Raw genomic sequence first — 18,333 nt, 5'->3', positions numbered from 1 at the left:
CAGGAGGGGCCGAAAACCAAAGGCAAAAAGCCCCAACTGGGCCTCAGTCTGCAACCCTAGCCTGCCCTGGCCTCCTAATGGTTCTCTGTCTGCAGGCTCTGCCTTTTACTCCACCCTACAAGATGAATAAGATGTGAACTCCCTAGCTGCCATTTTTGGGACCACGGAAGCCTACCTCTTGTCTACGTTTTTGGTGACTCTGCGTATGAACAACTGGATTCCAAGCCAAGCTCAGTCTTCTTGTCCACTCCTTATTTCCTCGGTCTGGGACCCTCTCCCCGCATTCGACCTACTGAAATTGAGATCATTCTCATAAAGTTTCAGGCACACAGAAAATGTTTCACAAATGTTTGTTATAATCATTACTTCCCATGGATCTTCTAAGTCCTAAAATGAATGCCCCTGACTTGCCATCACTCTCCAGCTGGCTTAAGGTCCAGAAGGAAAAATCCTATAAGAGATTTTTCTTTGTGGTTCGTTCCAAGGCTCCCCAGCACTGGGTTGCACATAGGTAAATGCTTAACGTGTTCAACAGCAGTAAAGAGACTATTTTGTGGGCCCCGCAGGGCGCACGGCTTTGGAGCAGGCGCCGGGGCTCCAGAGCGAGGCCCTGCCCGAGCGCAGGAGACAAACGACCACAGCAAGTCGGGGCGCAAGCGCGGGCCTCCAGGGGCTCCCGGCAGGACGCGCCACGCCGAGCCCTGGCCGACAGCGCGGGAGGCCCCGCCCCGCAGCGGCTGCCAGCGGAAGTGCTCCCCCCGCGGGGGCGCCCGGCCTCGCACTTCCGGCAGGAGGGTCCCGGGCCGCGGCCGAGGCGAGTGGGCGCGCGGCGGGGCTTCCGCGCTCCCGGGGGCGGGGCGGGGAGGGCCGGGCCGCGGGGGCCGCGCCGTGCAGGGGCCTGGGACCCCCCCGCGCCTCCTCGGTCGCCCGCTGCGCGCTCCCGCGGCATTTTCCGAGCGCTCCGCCGGGCCGGGCCTGGACCCCTCGGGGATCCGCCGCCACGGCCCTGCCCGCGGAGAGGCCGCCTCCCGCCGTGGGGTGGGAGCGGGGTCGGGCAGGAGACGCGTGGGCAAACGAGGCAGCGAGCGGCGGTGGGAGGGGTCCCGCCGGGGAGGAGGGGGCCCTCCGGGAGAGTTCTGCCGAGCGGAGGTCTGCGGAAGAGTGTGCTAGGCAGAGGGAACAGCAAGTGCAAAGAAGGACGCAGGCTCGAGGTGCTTGACAAACGGCCAGGGCCGGCGTGGCAAGTGCTGGGGCGGTGCTGGGAGAATGAGGTGGTCGGCAGAGGCCTTCCTGGTGGGCCTGCAAGGTGCGGGGGAGGCAGGGGGGATAGGATTAGCCCTGTGAGGGCAGGGTCTGCTGTCTGTGCCTAAGGCGTGTCCCTGCTGCTTGTGCTCCGGGTTGGTGGAGGGGAGGAAGCGGGAACACCAGTTAGGTGTCCAGTGGGTGAAAGATAATTGTGGCTTAGACTGTGATGGCAAAGTGGAGGTGAAGAAAAGTTAGTGGGTCAAGAAATATGTTGGAGGTGGAATTGACGGGACAGGATTTGTGGACGGAGGGATGGAGTTGTCTGGGATGACTTTGTTGTTGATTTGGGGGTTTAGACTTAAACAACCAGATGTATTATGCTGGCACTTACTAATGATTTCGGGATAGGTTGGAGGCATGAATTAAGAAATCTGCTTGGAGCCAGCCCTCATGGCCTAGTGGTTGAAGTTCAGCACGCTCCACTTTGGCAGCCAGTTGGGTCCCTGCACCCAACTGCACCACTCATCTGTCAGTAGCCATGCTGTGGCAGCGGCTCATATAGAAGAACTAGAAGGACCTACAACTAGAGTATACAACTATGTACTGGCCTTTGGGGAGGAAAAAACAAAAAGACAGGAAGGGTGGCAACAGATGTTAGCTCAGAGCAAATCTTTCCCAGCAAAAAAAAAAAGAAATCCTGAAAGCTTTCTATGCTTCTTAAAAGACTGCCTCGCTACTGTGACCCAACCAGAACTCATCACTCTCTACATTAAAAAAAAAAAAGAAATCTTGGGGCACTGAAAGTTTAGATATCATGAGTGGAGCTACCAGATAGGCAGTTAGATGTGCTAAATGGGAGCTCACAGAAGAGCTGAGGGCTCGTGGAAAGAATTCAGAAATCATGGGCATATCAGTTGGATGGGATGAGATTACTCAAGGTGAGGATTAAGATAGAGCTCGTGTGCTCCACCATCTGCTCTTGTAGGGAGAAGCAGAGAGGACCATTTAGGAGACTAATGCATCGTGTGGGGGAAGGAGGGCGGTGGCTCAGATGGTGGTGGTGGAGGTGGCGAGATGTGATCATATTGGGGGTGATTTTGAAAGTAGAGCTGACAGCCTTTGTTGATTGAATATGGGCTGAGGGAGAGAGTGGAGTCAAGGATGAGAACAGTGTTCTTGGCCTAAGCAACTAGGTGAATGGTGTTGCCACTGGCTGAGGTGGGAAGAAGAGCAGGTTGGGAAGGGACAAGTTGGCAGTAGGGTATTCTTCTGGGGTTCATGGGGAGGTCTGAGGGAGAGAGGCACGTTAGGGAGGTGTCAGCTTAATGGAGACATTCCCAGGAATGGGACCGCATCAGGTCGCATAGCATAGTGGTTCTCAACCCATTGGATACAGCATCCTCTTTTTAATGACAAATATCTCATTAACAAACCTCCCTTCCTATCCTAAAATGAGACTTATGGTTAATAAATACTGCCTATGTATACTTTCTAAAAAATTGACGATGCCCTAACCATTAAATAAAAGAGAAATAAAAGGAAAGTAATTGACAATAAAATAAAATGTGTTTCCGTATGTAAGTTCCTGGGCACAAGGACACTGGGAGTCACAGTGAAGCAGTTGATGCTTTCACCACTTTCCCCTGTAGAACCTCTGGAAATGTGACAGCCGCAGTGCAGACTCCTGTAGCTCGAAAACCACGAGTGCCGTTGCTGTACATAGAGTGGGTTTTCTAAACAGGGAACTCGTGGTACCCTTTTATCAAAAACAGTCCAGTCCCCCCACCCCCCCACCAGTGTAAATGGTAAGTGTATTCTTGGAAATTTTAGTGCCTAGTAGAACAGTGGAAAAACTGTTCTGTTACATGTAGAACAGTTGGGTTTTAGGTTCGGGTAATTATAAGCAGATCTTTCACCTACAGGAATGTCAAAGTCATGCAGAGTGCCGAACAATTTTTAGTTATGTGGACTATCTCCCTCATAGTCTGCACTCACCAAAAGCTAGGAATGTCTGCCCAAAACAGCACCACAGGTTCCCAGAGTTCCCCTGAAGAGAACCATTGTCCTTGGGCAGAGTCTTTTGCTAGCTCACAGTTTGCCTTGGGGGAGGGGAAATGATAACCCAGATTCCAGAGTAGAAAACTGAAGGTGATTACTCCCTTCAGAAAGGACTGGGGGGCGGGGGGAGTAGGAGAATGTCTGATCAGATATTCTAGGAAGGCTTCAAGAAAGAGGTGGCATTTCAGCAAGGTGGGAACGTTTCAAAGGAAGAGATGGAGGAGGAAGGACATGAGGATGAAGCAGTAGGTGGAATAACTGGACCCGGTCGGCTTGGTCTTCCTGGAGCCTGGCATGCTCTGGGCATTCATTACAGTTGACTGATTGATAGGGAGGCAGGGAGCGGTTTAGTTTGGCAAGCCCCTGGGGAGGCCCCGGCTCTATGGGAGTGGTTGTTAGAGGCTGCTGCGAGGTAGGTGTCAGTTTCGTGGTCCATTTTTAACATCTTAAAGAACAGATCAGTCCCCTGAAAATCACGTGCCCGCTGTCTTGCCTTGAGTCATCAAACCACATGGAGAACTTAAATGTGCTGGGTGAGCGTAAGGCTAACATGGACATGGTGGACATGTCCTCAGGGAGCACACAGCCTTCCAGGGGACACAGACCACTCAAATCATCACACCTGCACAAGTAGGGAGCCGTGAGAGCAGCCCGAAACCCAGGGGGACTCATGGGGGGCCCCTGAGGAAGCGACAGCTGAGCTGAAGATGAGTGGGAGCGAAGAGAGGCACGAGGGCGGGCAGAGCATTCAGTTCCTTAGGTGGCGGGAAAGAGCCTAGGGTGTTTGGGGAATTGAAAGGCGGCCCGTGAGCCTCGGGCGGGCGTGGAGCTTCTTAGCCGCGGGAAGGGTTTCTGGTCTTCATCATAAGCGCACTGGAAATCACCGAAGGGCTAGCATCTGAGCTGACATGATCAGATTTACACTTTTTAAAGGTCACTTTTGTGGCAATTCATGGAGAAGAGCTTGAGGCCTCGAGAGAATGGACGTGCCCGGGAGCTCTGAGTGCCTGTGCTGGGTGTGGGCTCCTTCCTGGCGTCCTCTCTGCTCTGATCTGCTCCCTGTGGAGTGAGGATGGCATGGGATGGGGATGGGTAGTCAGACAGCCCTCACTCTGCACGTGCCACCAGAGCTGCCTTTTTATCCTTCCAGCCTTAGACCTGGGGACCTGTGAGCCCTGCCTCCAGTTACTAATCATGGAGAGGGTCGACTCGAGCCACCAGCCCCTTAGGTGAGGACTCCGCCTGGGGCTCTGTTGACCATTCCGAATCATGGAGAAGAAGAGAACTGCTCTAGCCAGCAGGAGACGTTCTTGTTGAAAGGCCTGAGCCAGCTCAACCGGCTCTTCCTGTGGGCTGTCTTCGGGAGAGCGGCCTGCCCCCACTGACCCGGAGCTAGAAGTTGCAGCTTCCACTGATGGGGAGGTGGGCCCTCGAAGTGGCCTTTGTGTGGAAGGCGATGTTGACGCTGGGGCTGGTCCTCCTCTACTACTGCTTCTCCATCGGCATCACCTTCTACAACAAATGGCTGACGAAGGTACCTCGGAGGCCTTGAGGTGCAGGGGGCGGGCGGGGAGGTGGCTGTGGCTGCAGTGCCCCTAAAGTTTCACAGCAGGAAGGCCAGGCTTCAGCCAGTCAGTCACGCCAGTGATGGGACAGGGCCCTAATTCCTGCCACACCAGGGGTTCCCCTTCAATGCTGGGGTCGAGGGGAATCGAGAAAGGGGGAGACCCTGAGGGTGGGCTGGGCAAAGCAGGAGGCTTTCGCAGCAGCTTTTTCCCATCCGGTAGAGAAATCATTCAGTATTTTAAGAATTGGCACAGCCCTACTGGCCCACACTGGCTGCTGGCTGGGTAGGGGCGCTGGGGAGGGGCTGGAGCAGGTAGCTACAGGCCTGTTGAAGAGGTGGACAGCACCCTGCTACGACTGACCCCCGGTCTGCCACCTGCTCTCCGTGTGACCTCCAGAACTTGGACTCATAGGCTCTCATCCCAAGCGATTCTAATGTGGGTGAAAGCCCCTCGCACACTGCAGAGCCCTGGTGAACCACGAAATTAGCCCCACGGCCACCAGCCAGAGGCGAGGAGGGAAGAAGGAGGCAGACGCGGCCGGGCTGTAAACCGCACCTGGGCTGTGAGCTGTGTTCTCCACACAGAGCTTCCACTTCCCCCTCTTCATGACCATGCTGCACCTAGCCGTGATCTTCCTGTTCTCTGCCCTGTCCAGGGCCCTGGTGCAGTGCTCCAGCCACAGGGCCCGTGTGGTGCTGAGCTGGACTGACTACCTCAGAAGAGTGGCTCCGACAGGTATGTGCCCTGGGGCGGGCCGTGGGGCTGGCCCACTGGAGAGGAGAGTTGCTGGGAAAGCCAGAGGCCGAGAACAAAAGGAAGCTGCCCTCGTGGCTTGAAGTTTAGGCCCTCTCCCCCTGCTTCACTCTTCCCTGCCAGCCTCCTCCCCCTCCCCCGCTTCTGCCTGTTACGTGCTTCCCATCTTCCCACTCCCCCCATGCACACCCAGAAAAAGCTCTGATGCAGCAGTGGCCTTGTGGTTCCGGGAGCCTCCTGCTGGGGCCTGGGGGCAGTAGTGAGCAGAGTGCAGGGTCCCGCCCCTCGCCGTGCTGTGGTGAGGGCGATGGGGGGCACCATGGAGCACGGAGGAGGGGAACTCGCCAAGGTGCAGGTGGGCGGCCGAGTGGGGAGGGTTTCCCACAGCAAGGGCTGAGTGGGCTGAGGCCTGGAGGGTGAGTGAAACGGGCCGGTCCTGGGAGGGGCCAGCACCTGTGTGGCTGGGAGAGGTTTAGTGGTGTGGAGGTCTGAAGGGGAACTGAGAGAGTCTCGGGATGCTGGGAACTCAGCGTTGGTGAGAGGCTGCGGGAGAAATGAGGAATGAGAGGGGTTGGGGTGGCGCAGTCAGATCCCGGAGGGCCGGGTCCTCGTGAGGAGTGTGTGTTTTGTCCTGAGGCAAATGGGAGCCACTCCAAAGACTTTCCAGTAAGGAAGCTACAGGATCAGATTAATACCCCATTAATATCTCATCAAGGGGATATTCAAAATATTTGACAAGTGGGAACAAGACAGGCCCCAGCCAACCAGAGTGGACTGCAGCCCTAATGCTAGAGCACACCACGTGCTTTTTTTGGCCAACAGTTAACCCTCTAGTTGCTGGGTAGAAAGGAAGGCCCAAGGGCCCCAGAGAAAGCTGGGGTGTGCAGGGCAGAGCAGGGGCACTCAGTGCCCGATGGGATTGTTGTAACACCTTGCCCACCTGTGCTGCCTGCCCCGGCTATGGCCGGTGGGGCCCCTGTCTCCACAGCATTGGCGACGGCGCTTGACGTGGGCTTGTCCAACTGGAGCTTCCTCTACATCACCGTCTCACTGTGAGTACCGGCCCCACCCCGCCGCCTTCCTGCAGCCTCGAGCTCTGTGTCCAGCCGGCTGTTTCTGCACCGGCCGGCGGGCCAGCCACTACACCACTCTCTGGGACCAGCCCTTGCTCTCTCAGCTCTTACCCGGCACCCAGCAGCTCTCCAGGAAGTCGCCAGCCTCTTCCGTAAGCCCTGCACAGAGGGGATGCTGTGCCTGCCTCCCAGATGGCCTGGGGAAGCCAGGGGCTCAAACAGCGGTGACAGCCATGGCCGGGGAGAAGGGGCACTGACCGGTGTGAGGGCACGCAGCCGCCCAGAGGGGCAGGGCTACCGGTTAGGAATCTCTCTGATTCTGTGCCTCAGAGAGCATAGTCCCTGCCTTCCCTCACCTTCCTCGCTCCTCCTGGTCTCCACCGAGGCGTAGGCAGATAGAGGTTGTGGGTCAGCCCAGGCAACTCAGGCCGCCTTCCTCTGGTCTTCTGCGCCCACATCACCTGCTGCCCTGAGCAGAGCCCGCTGCCCTGGTTGTGCTGTGGGCCCCTTTCTTGGTGGTGAGTCTGAGCCCGGGCTACACCGGTGCATTCTGGGCAATTTTTGCTTCCAGGTACACAATGACCAAATCCTCAGCCGTCCTCTTCATCTTGATCTTCTCTCTGATCTTCAAGCTGGAGGAGCTGGTGAGGCCTCAGCTTCCCTTTTGACCCTCCTGCTCCCGCAGATGCTAAGAATAAAGGGGAGTCTGAGCAGTGGCTTGTCACTGTGTGTGACAAGGAGACAAGCCCAGCCCAGGTGGCAGTACCTCCTGTTAGTGAGGAAGGACCTAGACACAGGGCACTACTGAGAATATTTAGAAACTGATATGGCAGGGGTAATGACAAAAGGAGAAAGGATTCAAGGACAGGGGCCAGGTGGAGCCGGGTCCTGGGGGCTCCCTGCTGTGTGAGGCAGTAGCCCTTTGTGTGCTGGGTCCAGGGGAGGGCATGGGACCTGGGACAGCCATGGGAGAGCAGTGCAGTGTGTTAGATCAGGTAGCCATGGTGGGTACATGCCGGCTAAACGTAAACCCTACATACATTGACAGGAAGGAGCTGGCAGGACCCCCGGGAGGGGGAGGTAGAAGGGTTTCTTGCCCAAGGGCATCCGAGATGGCTGCTGACCCCAAACTCCAGGTATGATGAACTCGAGACCCCCAAGTTAGTTACCCCTGCTCCCCATCCTAATAGCGAGCGGCGCTGGTCCTGGTGGTCCTTCTCATCGCTGGGGGCCTCTTCATGTTCACCTACAAGTCCACGCAGTTCAACGTGGAGGGCTTTGCCTTGGTGCTGGGGGCCTCGTTCATCGGTGGCATTCGCTGGACCCTCACCCAGATGCTCCTGCAGAAAGCAGAACTTGGTGAGAGAGGGGCCGGGCACCAGGCGGGGTGGAGGCAGGCCAGGCCAAGCCTGAGGGCTCACCCATCTCCCCATTCTGCAGGGCTCCAGAACCCCATTGACACCATGTTCCACCTGCAGCCACTCATGTTTCTGGGGCTTTTCCCTCTCTTTGCCATATTTGAAGGTACGTTGGGTTGTCCACCTCAGGGGTATCTCAGTACAACGGACCCCCAGTCTCTGCTCTGAGCCCAGCACTGTGGTGGCAGCAGAGGTTACAGAGATTAAAACTGTGCCCCCTCCCCTGGCAGTGCCTGGTTTGGGGGCTGGACAGACACTTAAACCAAACGTCTAGAATCCAGTGTGATAAATGCTGTGTAAGGAGTGTATATGAAATACAGCAGACAGTGATGACAGTGACCGCACAGCCCTGAGGGTATGCCAGGGCTCTTCCAATCATTTTTAACATGCCAACGCCTCTAATACCCCCCAAACCCTGTGTGGTGGTACTATTATAATCCCCATCTTGGATGTGAAAGGAACTGAGGCAGAGAGAAGTAAAGATAACCTTGCCCAAGGTCTCATGGCTCAGAAACAAGCCTGAATTTGGATCCAGCAGCTGGCTCCAGAGTCCCCCTCTTAACCGTTATGCATTCTGTCTCCTAGAAGGAGCAGGGGTCATGGAGTGTTTCGGGGTGGTAGAGTGGAAAGGCAAGTCACAAAGGCTTCCCAGACGATGTCCTTTGGAGGATGAATGGGATTTTGACAGGCTGATGGGGTGGGGTGTCCCAGGAAGTGGAAACTAGGTTCAGGCGTTCAGCTGTGTGCTCAGTGTGTGCTTCTGGGTGGGGGGGCCAGGGGCCGGGGCACAGGAGCCTCGGCAGGTCAGCAGTCCCCTCCGCTGTCATCTCCCGGAGAAGAGGAGAGGCAGGGAGAATCATCTAGGCTGGGAGGTGCGGCACCACCTTCCTTCTCCCATGTTGTGGGATTGGTCTCTGTCCCTTGTCTGTTTATCCTTCTTCCCAGAGTCCCTTCTGTCCTCAGGGTCGTTACAGAGAATTCTGTCCCACATCCGTTTAAGTTTCAAGCAGTGAAGCGTCACGAACCTCTCTGAGGAAATTATTCTGCAGCCCCGTTGTCCAGGAGACTTCCGTTCTGCAGCTTCATTTTTGTCCTTTTTAAAATCTCTCCCCATTCCTTCATTAAGCCCTCCTGTACCAAACGCCGCACTTTCCCGCCCGCCCAGCGTTGACACCGTTCCCCATCTCTGCAAACCCACATCCAAAGCCCCTGGTAGTCGTCACTTAGCAAAGCTGCACGGACTTAGATGCTTTAATCTTTTCTGGTAAATTAATCCCCCAAGCACCTTCATTACTTATGTTGCTCTTCCCCAAATTCCCTTCAATTTGCCGACGCCTTTGCAGTACTGCTGAGCCCAGCAGCAGACAAGATGTCCTACATCGTAAGGCTCTTTGCCTGGGGAGGCCTGTCACTCTGCATTTCTTTGGTGCTTTCCTCCAAAACTCTCAAAAGTACTCGGCCAGCCCCCGGCTCCCACCGTTGTCTCTGTTGTGCCTTGCTGGGGGCTCACCTCGCCCTGCCGATACACCAGTGGGCCTTTCTCTCAGATGGGCAGTGCTAGCGGGCCAAGAATCCTCTGGAAGTCTAAGCAAAATTTGGTATGTGGATGCCTGAGTAGGTGTCTGAAACGGGACCATGGCTTCTGTCATACATTTGTGTGTGTGTGTGTGTGTGTGTGTGTGTGTTGTTGAGAACTGTTCATCAAATTACACTGTGTGTTTGAGAAACTCTGTCTAGTCCCAGTGCTCTCCTTTCATCAGTGGGGAACTATGGTCCAGAAAGGAGACATGTCTTGGCCAAGTCTCACGGCTACATGATAGCCAGACCTGGATTAAAATGAAGGTTTGTAAGGATAGAGCTTCATCCCTGTGTATAGGTGGCCCCCCCTGAAACTCAGAGCAGGGGACTCCCCAAGGGGCCCAGGGTATCATCAAGGTCCTCACTTGATGGGTTGCCCCATCTCTCTTTGGCCCAGTGGTTATCACAGCTGCAAAATCCTCCACCCTCCCCCGCAGAGACGCGTGGGTGACCACCGTGAGGGAGCAGGGTGCTTCCTCCGATGTTCTCTGCCATGCCACTCCCTCTCCTGAACCCGGAGGCTCGAAAGCCCTCCCCATCACTCCCTGCGAGGACCTCTGGCAGCCATCACCGCTTCCCCGGTTGCCCCAAGTCCCAGGCCATCTGCATGGGACTCTCACCTCCCTTCCTTTTCCTCAGGGCCTCAGACAGGCAGCAGGTGTGCCCTGCCGCAGTGCCACATCTCCCCCTGTTGCTGGGGGGGGGTTGCTGAGGCTGCTGGGCGGGCACACCCAGGACGCAGCCTCCCGCTCTCTCCCCCCATTGCTTTCAGGTCTCCATTTGTCCACATCTGAGAAAATCTTCCGTTTCCAGGACACAGGGCTGCTCCTGCGGGTACTTGGGAGCCTCTTCCTTGGCGGGATTCTCGCCTTTGGTCTGGGCTTCTCTGAGTTCCTCCTGGTCTCCAGAACTTCCAGCCTCACTCTCTCCATTGCTGGCATTTTTAAGGTACAGACTCAGAGGTGACCCCCGTCCTGTCTTAGAGGGGAGCCCCCTAAGGGTGTTTCTCAACAGCAGCTTGCATCCCAATTCCTGCACCCCAGGGCCCTGCAGAGAAGAGACGGAAGTGCCTAGTTAGGGTGCGAAGTGCCATGTTCTCATCTGTACCCCCTCCCATCATCCCTGCAGCCCCGTGAGGTGGGGATGGTCACCCCCGGTTCACAGCTGGGGAGACAGATGAAGTGCTGCTCCTACCCAAGGATACACAGCTAGGAGGTGGCCGAGCTGGGATTCAAAGCCGGGTCTGACTGCACCAAGCCTGGGTCCTATTTGCATTTTACCACAAGTGCCAACTCTGGTCATTTGGCAGCAGCCTGGAGCCATGGGCTGAGAATCCCCCAAGCAGACTCAGCAGTAAAGAGTTCCGTGATCGATCGGCAGTGTCTGCCATGGGCCCAGTAAGGGATAGTTACGTCACAAGGGCCCTGTGTTTGCCAGTCCTGCCTCCTGCCAGTCTGCACTCTTGCCCTCTCCTGTCGTCACTTCTCCCCTGCCCTACCCACCCCATCTCTCCTCCCTGCTCAGGGCCGTGGAGGGAGTTCTCTCTTGGACCAGGCAGTCACTGATAGTGGAGCAATGTTCTTAATACCGGAAATATAGGTCTCCCCAAGGGTCATCCAGTTGCCAACCAAATGACAAGGCATAAGCTGTGGTTCTAAGAATGAATCCTCTCACCAGTCCCATTTGCAGCCGCTGTCTGTGAAGAACCCCGTGACCAGTGTGTGTCCTGTAGAGCCCAGGGTGACGCTGCATTCTTCCGTGGCAGCTGAGGCCTCTCCATCTGTAGGTGCCTTCCGGAAGGGCAGCTGGCCCTTATGCCTGTGGACATGGCCGTGGGCTGATACCCGGGCTCCCAGCCCTGGGTGCCATTTGCCTTTTAATCCTGACGGAATTCTATGAAAAGCACCTCCTTTGTTGCATCTCAGTGATACAAAGGGAGGAAGGCGTTACAGGCGGGCCTGGTCCTCTGAGCTTGGGGAGGCCTTCCTCTTTGCCTTGCAGGCCAGCCTGCCCCGGCGGCCCCAGGAGTCTCGGCAGGTCTGGCTCTGTCCTACGGGGGGGCCCAGTGCCCCTGCCCTCTACCCTCCTTGCAAAGGAGCCGCTGCCTCCTGCTGATCACTCCCCTTCCTGCTTCTCTGTCTGCAGGAAGTCTGCACTTTGCTGTTGGCGGCGCATCTGCTGGGTGATCAGATCAGCCTCCTGAACTGGCTGGGCTTCGCCCTCTGCCTTTCGGGAATATCCCTGCACGTCGCCCTCAAAGCTCTGCACTCCCGAGGTGAGCCGGAGCCCCTTCCCAGGCCTGTGCTCTGGCGGCATTCTCCCTGCGACCCAGCCCTACCAGGAAGAGGCAGGTGTCTCTTGACTTCCCCAAAGCAGTTCCAGCCTGGTGGCTGTCGGCACAGTTCAGCCGCCCCTGCGTTGGCTGCTCCTCTAATTCAGGAAGTATGCCTGGTGATTCTTCAGCCCCACTCCTCCGAGAAGACATGGGTCATTTCCAGGGAGTGGGTGGGGGGCTGCGTGGGGGCCTGGGTGACGCAGCACACACCCACATCAGGGCGCACCGAGAAAACCATTAGTGGGTCTGTAACTGGTCTCTCTTTATCCTCAGGTGATGGCAGCCCTAAACCTTTGAAGGGGCTGGGCTCCAACCCTGACCTGGAGCTGCTGCTCCGGAGCAGCCAGCCAGGGGAGGATGAATATGAGGAGGAGGAGGAGTACTTTGTGGCCCAGAGGCAGCAGTGACCAGCCAGGGGACCAGCGTGGAAGCAGGCCACTCCGGGGTGCTCACAGCCAACGGCAGCTTGGGGCCCCAGGTGGCTCCTCACAGCAGCCGGAGAAGCGGTGGACTGGAGACTCGCAGGCTGGGCCTCAGATGGCACCTGACCACGTGCTGGGGCTGGGTCAGGGAGTTGGTGAGGCAGAGGTGAGCACGGGGCCAGCCGGGGACCTGGCCGGACTGGGGCCCAAGCTGTGCTGGGGTCGCAGCGGGAGAAGGGAGGGGCTGTTTTTCTCGACTGCCTGCCAGGCTCTGATAGCCAAGCCTGTGCTTTCAGAGGCAAACAGGTTTCTAAGGGGACTGCCTTTGGACTGCAGAGCGGTTCGGAAGGGGAGCTGGAGAGGCTGGGGCCTCATCACCTGGAGAGCAGCTTTTCTCAGCAGATCTATTTATAGTTTGGAAATAAAGGGTTTACGGTCCACTGGCCACCTTCTGTTGCCTGGAGGTGTGGGGCCAGGGAGGGGCGGTGTGGGCCTGGCCTCTCCCCTTCCTTCTGTGCCTGGGGCCTGCTTCAGATCACTGGTCATACCCTAGACCTCCCACATGCCTTGTGCTCCTCTTTGAGTCCTGGTGCCCTTCCTTGGGGCCTCACCACACCTGCAGGCAGGAAAAAAATATGTACTGAGTATTCTGGGGACTTTAATACTTTCACAGCCTGGATTTGAATCCTGTCACCAGCTGTGTGACCTTGAGCAAATTACTTAACCTCTCTATATCACAGTCCTTTCATCTGTAAAACGGGGATAATAATTACTTAGAGTTGTTCTGAAGATTGAGTCAATATTGGTAACAGCTTGAATGTTATGTAAATGTTTATTTTGAAAATCCTTTCAGCAGGCATGGAACCCAGACCCTAAATGAGCGCCGAGCTAGGGTGCATGGCCAGGTCTGTGTGTCCGCGTGTGTGTCCACAGAACATGTATAGAAGGGTTTATTGGCCTCTGGGACCAGGGCCTTGCACTCACCTGCCTTGGACAAGTCATGCCGCCCCTCTAGACTGCAGCCTTCTTTATGAAATGGGGGAGGGAGGGGCCGGGATCCCGGCTGTGAGGGGCGAAGCTTCTGAGGCCAGGCCTGCTGCTGAGAGCTGCCTCCCCTGCGTTGGGAGAGCTGCTGGGCTGTGGGGCCGAGTCCTTCCAGACAGAAGTGCTTTTAGGCTCTCACAGCAGGTGGCGCCATTGCACCGTGCTGCGGCTCTCGAACTGCCCACCTGCCACCGCTGTCCACGTGCAGGCAGGGGTCCTTGGAAGAGCACAGTGGGTGTCTGTGGGTAGGGACCAGGACGGGGCTTGTTATGAATTGTTCTAATCAGATTGGGGCCACGAAAGCTCACTCTTAAGTCCAGGAAAATGTTAATGCTTTAGAAACGGGCGGGCAAACTTTTTCTGCCAGATAGTAAATATTTTCTGTTTGGGGGCCACGTAGTCTCTGTCGCAGCTAGTCAAGTCTGCCATTGTAGCAGAAAAGCAGCCACAGACAGAGATATGGAAACAAAGGGGCGGGGCCGTGTTCCAGTGAAACCCTATTTACAAAAATAGGATTCGGCTTGCTGGCTGTAGTTTGCCAATCCTCGCTGTAGAAGAATCCTTAAGAATTATTGAGTCCCACTCCCAGTCTTACAGCCCGGGGGACTGAGGCCCAGGAGGGGACAGTGACTAGCCTGCGGTCCTCAGAGCCTCCGGGCTCGGAGGAATTAGAACCGAGATCTGCCCCCAGTTCAGCTTCACAGCGAGGACTTCTTGCACAAATGGAGGGTGACACAGGGCCTCCCTGAGGTGCTGCTTCTCTGGTTCCTGCACCTCTGCCCCTCCTTGGATTCCACAAGCTCAGAGGCTGGGATTAAAGGAAGCTGTGCTCCACACCGGATGACGTGGGGAGAGCCAGCAGAAAGGAGGGGCGGGGGGCCTCCCGCCTCTGCCGGAGAGGCTGCTTGGGATGCAGGATGCTTGGGCAGCAGGGAGAGCCTGCCAGAGCCCTGCTGGCTCAGGTGGCTGAGAGCTTCCTGTCTACGCCCCCCGCTGTCCCCCTCTCCCCACACAGGGAGCAAGCGCTGCTGTCTGGTGCGGTAATTACAGGGTGCAGAGCGGGGGCCCTCGCCGCCCGCACATTGGGTTCAATGACAGCCCCTCACTTAGCAGCAATTACCAGCCAAGCCTAGAGGAGGGCTCCTCTCCTCCTCCCCCACCTGGCCCGCCCAATCACCTAGCCTCCCAGGCCAGACAGTGTCCCCCCTTGGCTTTGAGCCCTAGAAGCACCCATGCTGTCTGCAGCCACTGCATCTCAGGGCTGCACCGTCGCCATGGCAACTCGGTGCTTGCACAGGTTGAGGGAAGCTGAAGATGTGACTTGTCTCTGCAAGGCTGTGGTGTCTGTCCCTCTGTAGCCTCCAGCTCCTGGGCTTCTGCAGAGGAGGAAGGCGGGAGGGAGGGCTGACCTGCAGGTTCGAGTTTTAAGTGCTTACCTGCCCACGGCCTCTCCCAGGAGCCTACGGTGGAAGGAGAGTTAATGCCCCCAATATACAAGAGTGTCCGCAGTTGGGGTTGTGGTAAGGATGAGAACGAGCTGGAGTTTGCCTGTGGGAGAGACCTGAGACATCAGGTGGGACCTGGCATACCTTCATCTTCGTTCTGGTACCCTTCTCAGCCCTGAGGGCTCAGGGGATCGCCTCCATCTGTTTCTGCCCCATTCTGCTGAGAAAAACCTGAAAGTCCCAGTGGCTTGAGAGTACAGTTACGTGGCACCAAGAGAATTGTCTTCGTGGTGCTTGCTACAGCTTTCTGCATCATGGACTGCTGATGGACTGAGTTGCGTCCCCAGTTTGCAGTCCAGAGAACTGAGGGTGGGGACCCCCAGATCATCTGTTTCGGTCGACAGTGTTCGGTGAGTGCTGGCTGCGTGCCAGACACCGTGCTGAACTTGGAATGGAGATGTTCATCCTTGGAGGGATGGCAAATGCAGCCACACTTCCTCCCAGCCCAGGGAAGTGCTGAGGCAGGGGACAAGGGAAATGGGGAGCAGAACAGAATGGACATTCACTGGGTACCCTCTAGGCCTCTCACATAGGCTATTTAATCTCTGACAACCTAGAGAGCTAGGAATTGATTGTACCTGTTTCATACTGTGGGCACTAAGCTCGTAGAAGTTAAGCACCATAGTTCCTAAGGACACAGGCTTGGATCTCCAGCAGATTGGATTCACATCTCCTCTCGGCCCTATGATTAGCTGTGTGATCTTGGGCCTGTTTCTGATCCCCTCATGAGAGAGCCAATGTCCTTGTCAATAAAGAAGAACTAACAACACATATCTCCTGATGAAGCTGTTATGAAGATGAAATGACACATTGTGTGTAAAGAGTTAGCACAGTGCTGGGTGCTCACTGATTACCACTCAGCAGATGTCAGCAAAGAGGATGTAATGTGCTTGCCTGGGTGACAGAGTGAGAAGAGGAGCAGGCATTGGAGTCCTGGCCTTTGAAGGGCGCCATCTTTGCGACAGTGTCTGGCATGGAGAAGGCACTCCATAGATACTTATTCTGTGAAGGAATTTCCAACTGTAGAAACTGAAGTTAAGGGGCCAACTCGGTGGCCCAGCGGTTAAGTTTGCACGTTCTACTTCAGCAACCTGGGGTTTGCTAGTTCGGACCCCAGGTGTGGACTTATCTACAGCTTGGCAGGCCATGCTGTAACAGGCATCCCACATATAAAGTAGAGGAAGATGGGCATGGATGTTAGCTCAGAGCCAGTCTTCCTCAGCAAAAAAAGGAGGATTGGCAACAGACGTTAGCTCAGGGCTAATCTTCCAAAAAAAAAAAAAGAAAAACTGAAGTGGAGATTTTCCGGGTTCTGGGGCAGTCTGACATCCAAATGATTCACCCCACAATTCACCACCACCGCCGTCACCCATTCCTGCCAGCCTCCAGCCTCCCAGCCATCCCCTTGAGCTTTCACCCTAACCACACAGCCCTGGCATCAGCCAGGCCCCTTTGCCCCCACTTTGTAGTAACCAGTTAGCTTGAATTCTGTTCCCATGGTTGGTTACGGTTTCATTGGCAAATGGTACATTTCCCAGAAACAGGCCCACAGCCCTGGTCCCACTGGCATCCTGCTGGTGGGGCCGTCCCTTTCTCCTGGATGTCTGATGAGAACTCTCCTGCTGGGACGACAGAGGGACAGAACAGAGAACCAAGAGAAAATGCATTAAAATGCATTCAGTAGATGTTTCTGGAGCATCCACAATGCACCCTGCCCAGTGAGAGCTGCTGGAGATGCAGAAGTCGTTAAGACGCTGTTGCCGTCCTCAAGAAGCTCCGCAGGGCTTTGTAATCCAGCGAGGGCCCTGGGAAGCAGACTCAGAGATGGAACTTGGCGTGTAGGATGTTGGTTAGAAAGTGCTCTTGGGGACAACCTGTGGAAGGGAGCAGAAGGATGCAGTTTCAGCAGAGGGAGAAGTTGAGCTGCGAGGCAATCCGGACAAAGTCCTCAGTCAAGCCCACGGGGAGCCCTGGAGCTGAGAGGACCCTTCGGAATTGTCCCAAATCAGGTGACAGGTTCCAGCCTTCGCAGTTGCACACTGCGCTGTCATTGGAAGTGGGCCTGCCCTGGAGTGAGGCGTGCCTGTGGTGACTGTCCTCACAATCGAGACAATCTCCAGAGAGGGCTGACGCTCAGGGCTGTCTCCCAGCCACGCTCCCAGCGGCTGGGGGAAAAGCCAATAAGTCACGCTCAGTCCAGAGGGGGATCTGAGCAGCCCATCACAATGTCCACGACACCCAGGGTCCACAGCCTGGCTTCGGGGACGACCATGGATCCCTGAAGAGGAAGCAATGTCTGGCATGTATGTGCAAATGAGCATTTTTCTGGAGGAGGGTGTCCTTGACCCCCAAAAGATTAAGAACCACTCATCTAGGGAAAGCCAGACTTGTCTAAAACTTCAAAACAACATGATCAGGGATAGACACTATAGGTGCTCAATAAATATGAATGGATGGATGGATGGCTGATGGGTGGATGATGGATGGGTAGATGGATAGGCGGATGGATGGATGGATAGGTGGATGGATCGATGCCATATAACAGAAGACTATTGGGAGAGACAGGAAAGGGAGCAACCAATTCTGCCTGGGGCAGGAGGACAGCAAAAATTTCCAGGAGGAGCTGACCCTTTTAAACTGAGTCTTGAAGACTGAATAGGAGTTGCCAAGCGGATAAAAGGAGAAAGGCATCCCAGGCAGGGGGAAGAGCCGATGCAGAGGCACAGAGATGTGAGTGAGCCCGAGGAGGGTGTGCTTGGACAGTGTGGAAGTTAGTTCACCTGGCTGGCCAGAGGTACACGTGGGTAAGAGGAGCAGGATAGGGGCTCCCTCCTTCGGAAAGCCCACAGGTCCCAGGAGCTGTCCCATAGGAACTGCTCCACTAGGTCGTTCTTGAGCAAGCAGGGATCTCCCCTCCCCCCACCAACACCCAACAATTGCCTGGGTCTCTAGGTGGGGGGAGGGGAGGTCCCAAAGACAGTTCCACACCAGTGAAGAGCATTGGGTCACTTACCGCATCCCTTCCTATCCTGGACTTCCTTTACTCCTGCGGTTCACTCCTGAGAGACTGGTATTCCTAGTCGCCCCACTATCCAGATGAGAAACAGGCTCGGACAGGCTAGGTGACTTGCCCAAGGTGACTCACTAGCTCCCAAGCGAGGGGCCCTCCCTCCTGGACTCACACCTCCCAGCGCCCTGCTCTTTCCCCTTCCCCTTTCTGGCCCCCTGGTTGGCATGCCAGCAGTCTCGCTCCCCTCCTGAGATTAGGCCCCTCTGGTTAGGGGTGTGAAGAATGGCCCACCACAGGGGGCTGAGGTCTGGCAGGGCTGGTATC

General features: G+C 56.1%; 1 protein-coding gene and 1 long non-coding RNA gene across 6 annotated transcripts; one reads left to right on the top strand and one right to left on the bottom strand.

Moving 5' to 3' along the window:
- Positions 1-658: 658 nt before the first annotated feature.
- Positions 659-12,888, top strand: SLC35C2 (solute carrier family 35 member C2). Of its 5 annotated transcripts, none has more exons than XM_070247858.1 (10): positions 659-814; positions 4,454-4,837; positions 5,456-5,606; positions 6,613-6,849; positions 7,269-7,341; positions 7,888-8,056; positions 8,138-8,221; positions 10,466-10,641; positions 11,839-11,968; positions 12,302-12,888. In XM_070247858.1, exons 5-10 carry the CDS (start codon positions 7,276-7,278, stop codon positions 12,433-12,435), a joined length of 759 nt encoding a protein of 252 aa, XP_070103959.1. In that variant the 5' UTR covers positions 659-814; positions 4,454-4,837; positions 5,456-5,606; positions 6,613-6,849; positions 7,269-7,275; the 3' UTR covers positions 12,436-12,888. The 5 variants fall into 5 exon arrangements, with proteins under 5 accessions (XP_070103959.1, XP_014590676.1, XP_023482414.1 ...); XM_014735190.3 differs by having other exon boundaries at positions 683-814; positions 5,527-5,606; positions 6,613-6,676; XM_023626646.2 differs by having other exon boundaries at positions 683-814; positions 5,527-5,606.
- A 3,597-nt stretch (positions 12,889-16,485) lies between these two features.
- On the bottom strand, positions 16,486-17,918 carry LOC138920229 (uncharacterized). The gene is made up of 2 exons (XR_011431065.1): positions 17,780-17,918; positions 16,486-16,873 (listed from the first exon to the last, which is right to left on the bottom strand). It is a non-coding gene; the product is annotated as an uncharacterized lncRNA (long non-coding RNA).
- Positions 17,919-18,333: the final 415 nt, after the last annotated feature.

This window comes from Equus caballus, chromosome 22 (assembly GCF_041296265.1).
Source record: "Equus caballus isolate H_3958 breed thoroughbred chromosome 22, TB-T2T, whole genome shotgun sequence".
Taxonomy (NCBI): Eukaryota; Metazoa; Chordata; class Mammalia; order Perissodactyla; family Equidae; genus Equus; species Equus caballus.
This window is presented reverse-complemented; position numbering and strand designations above follow the sequence as displayed.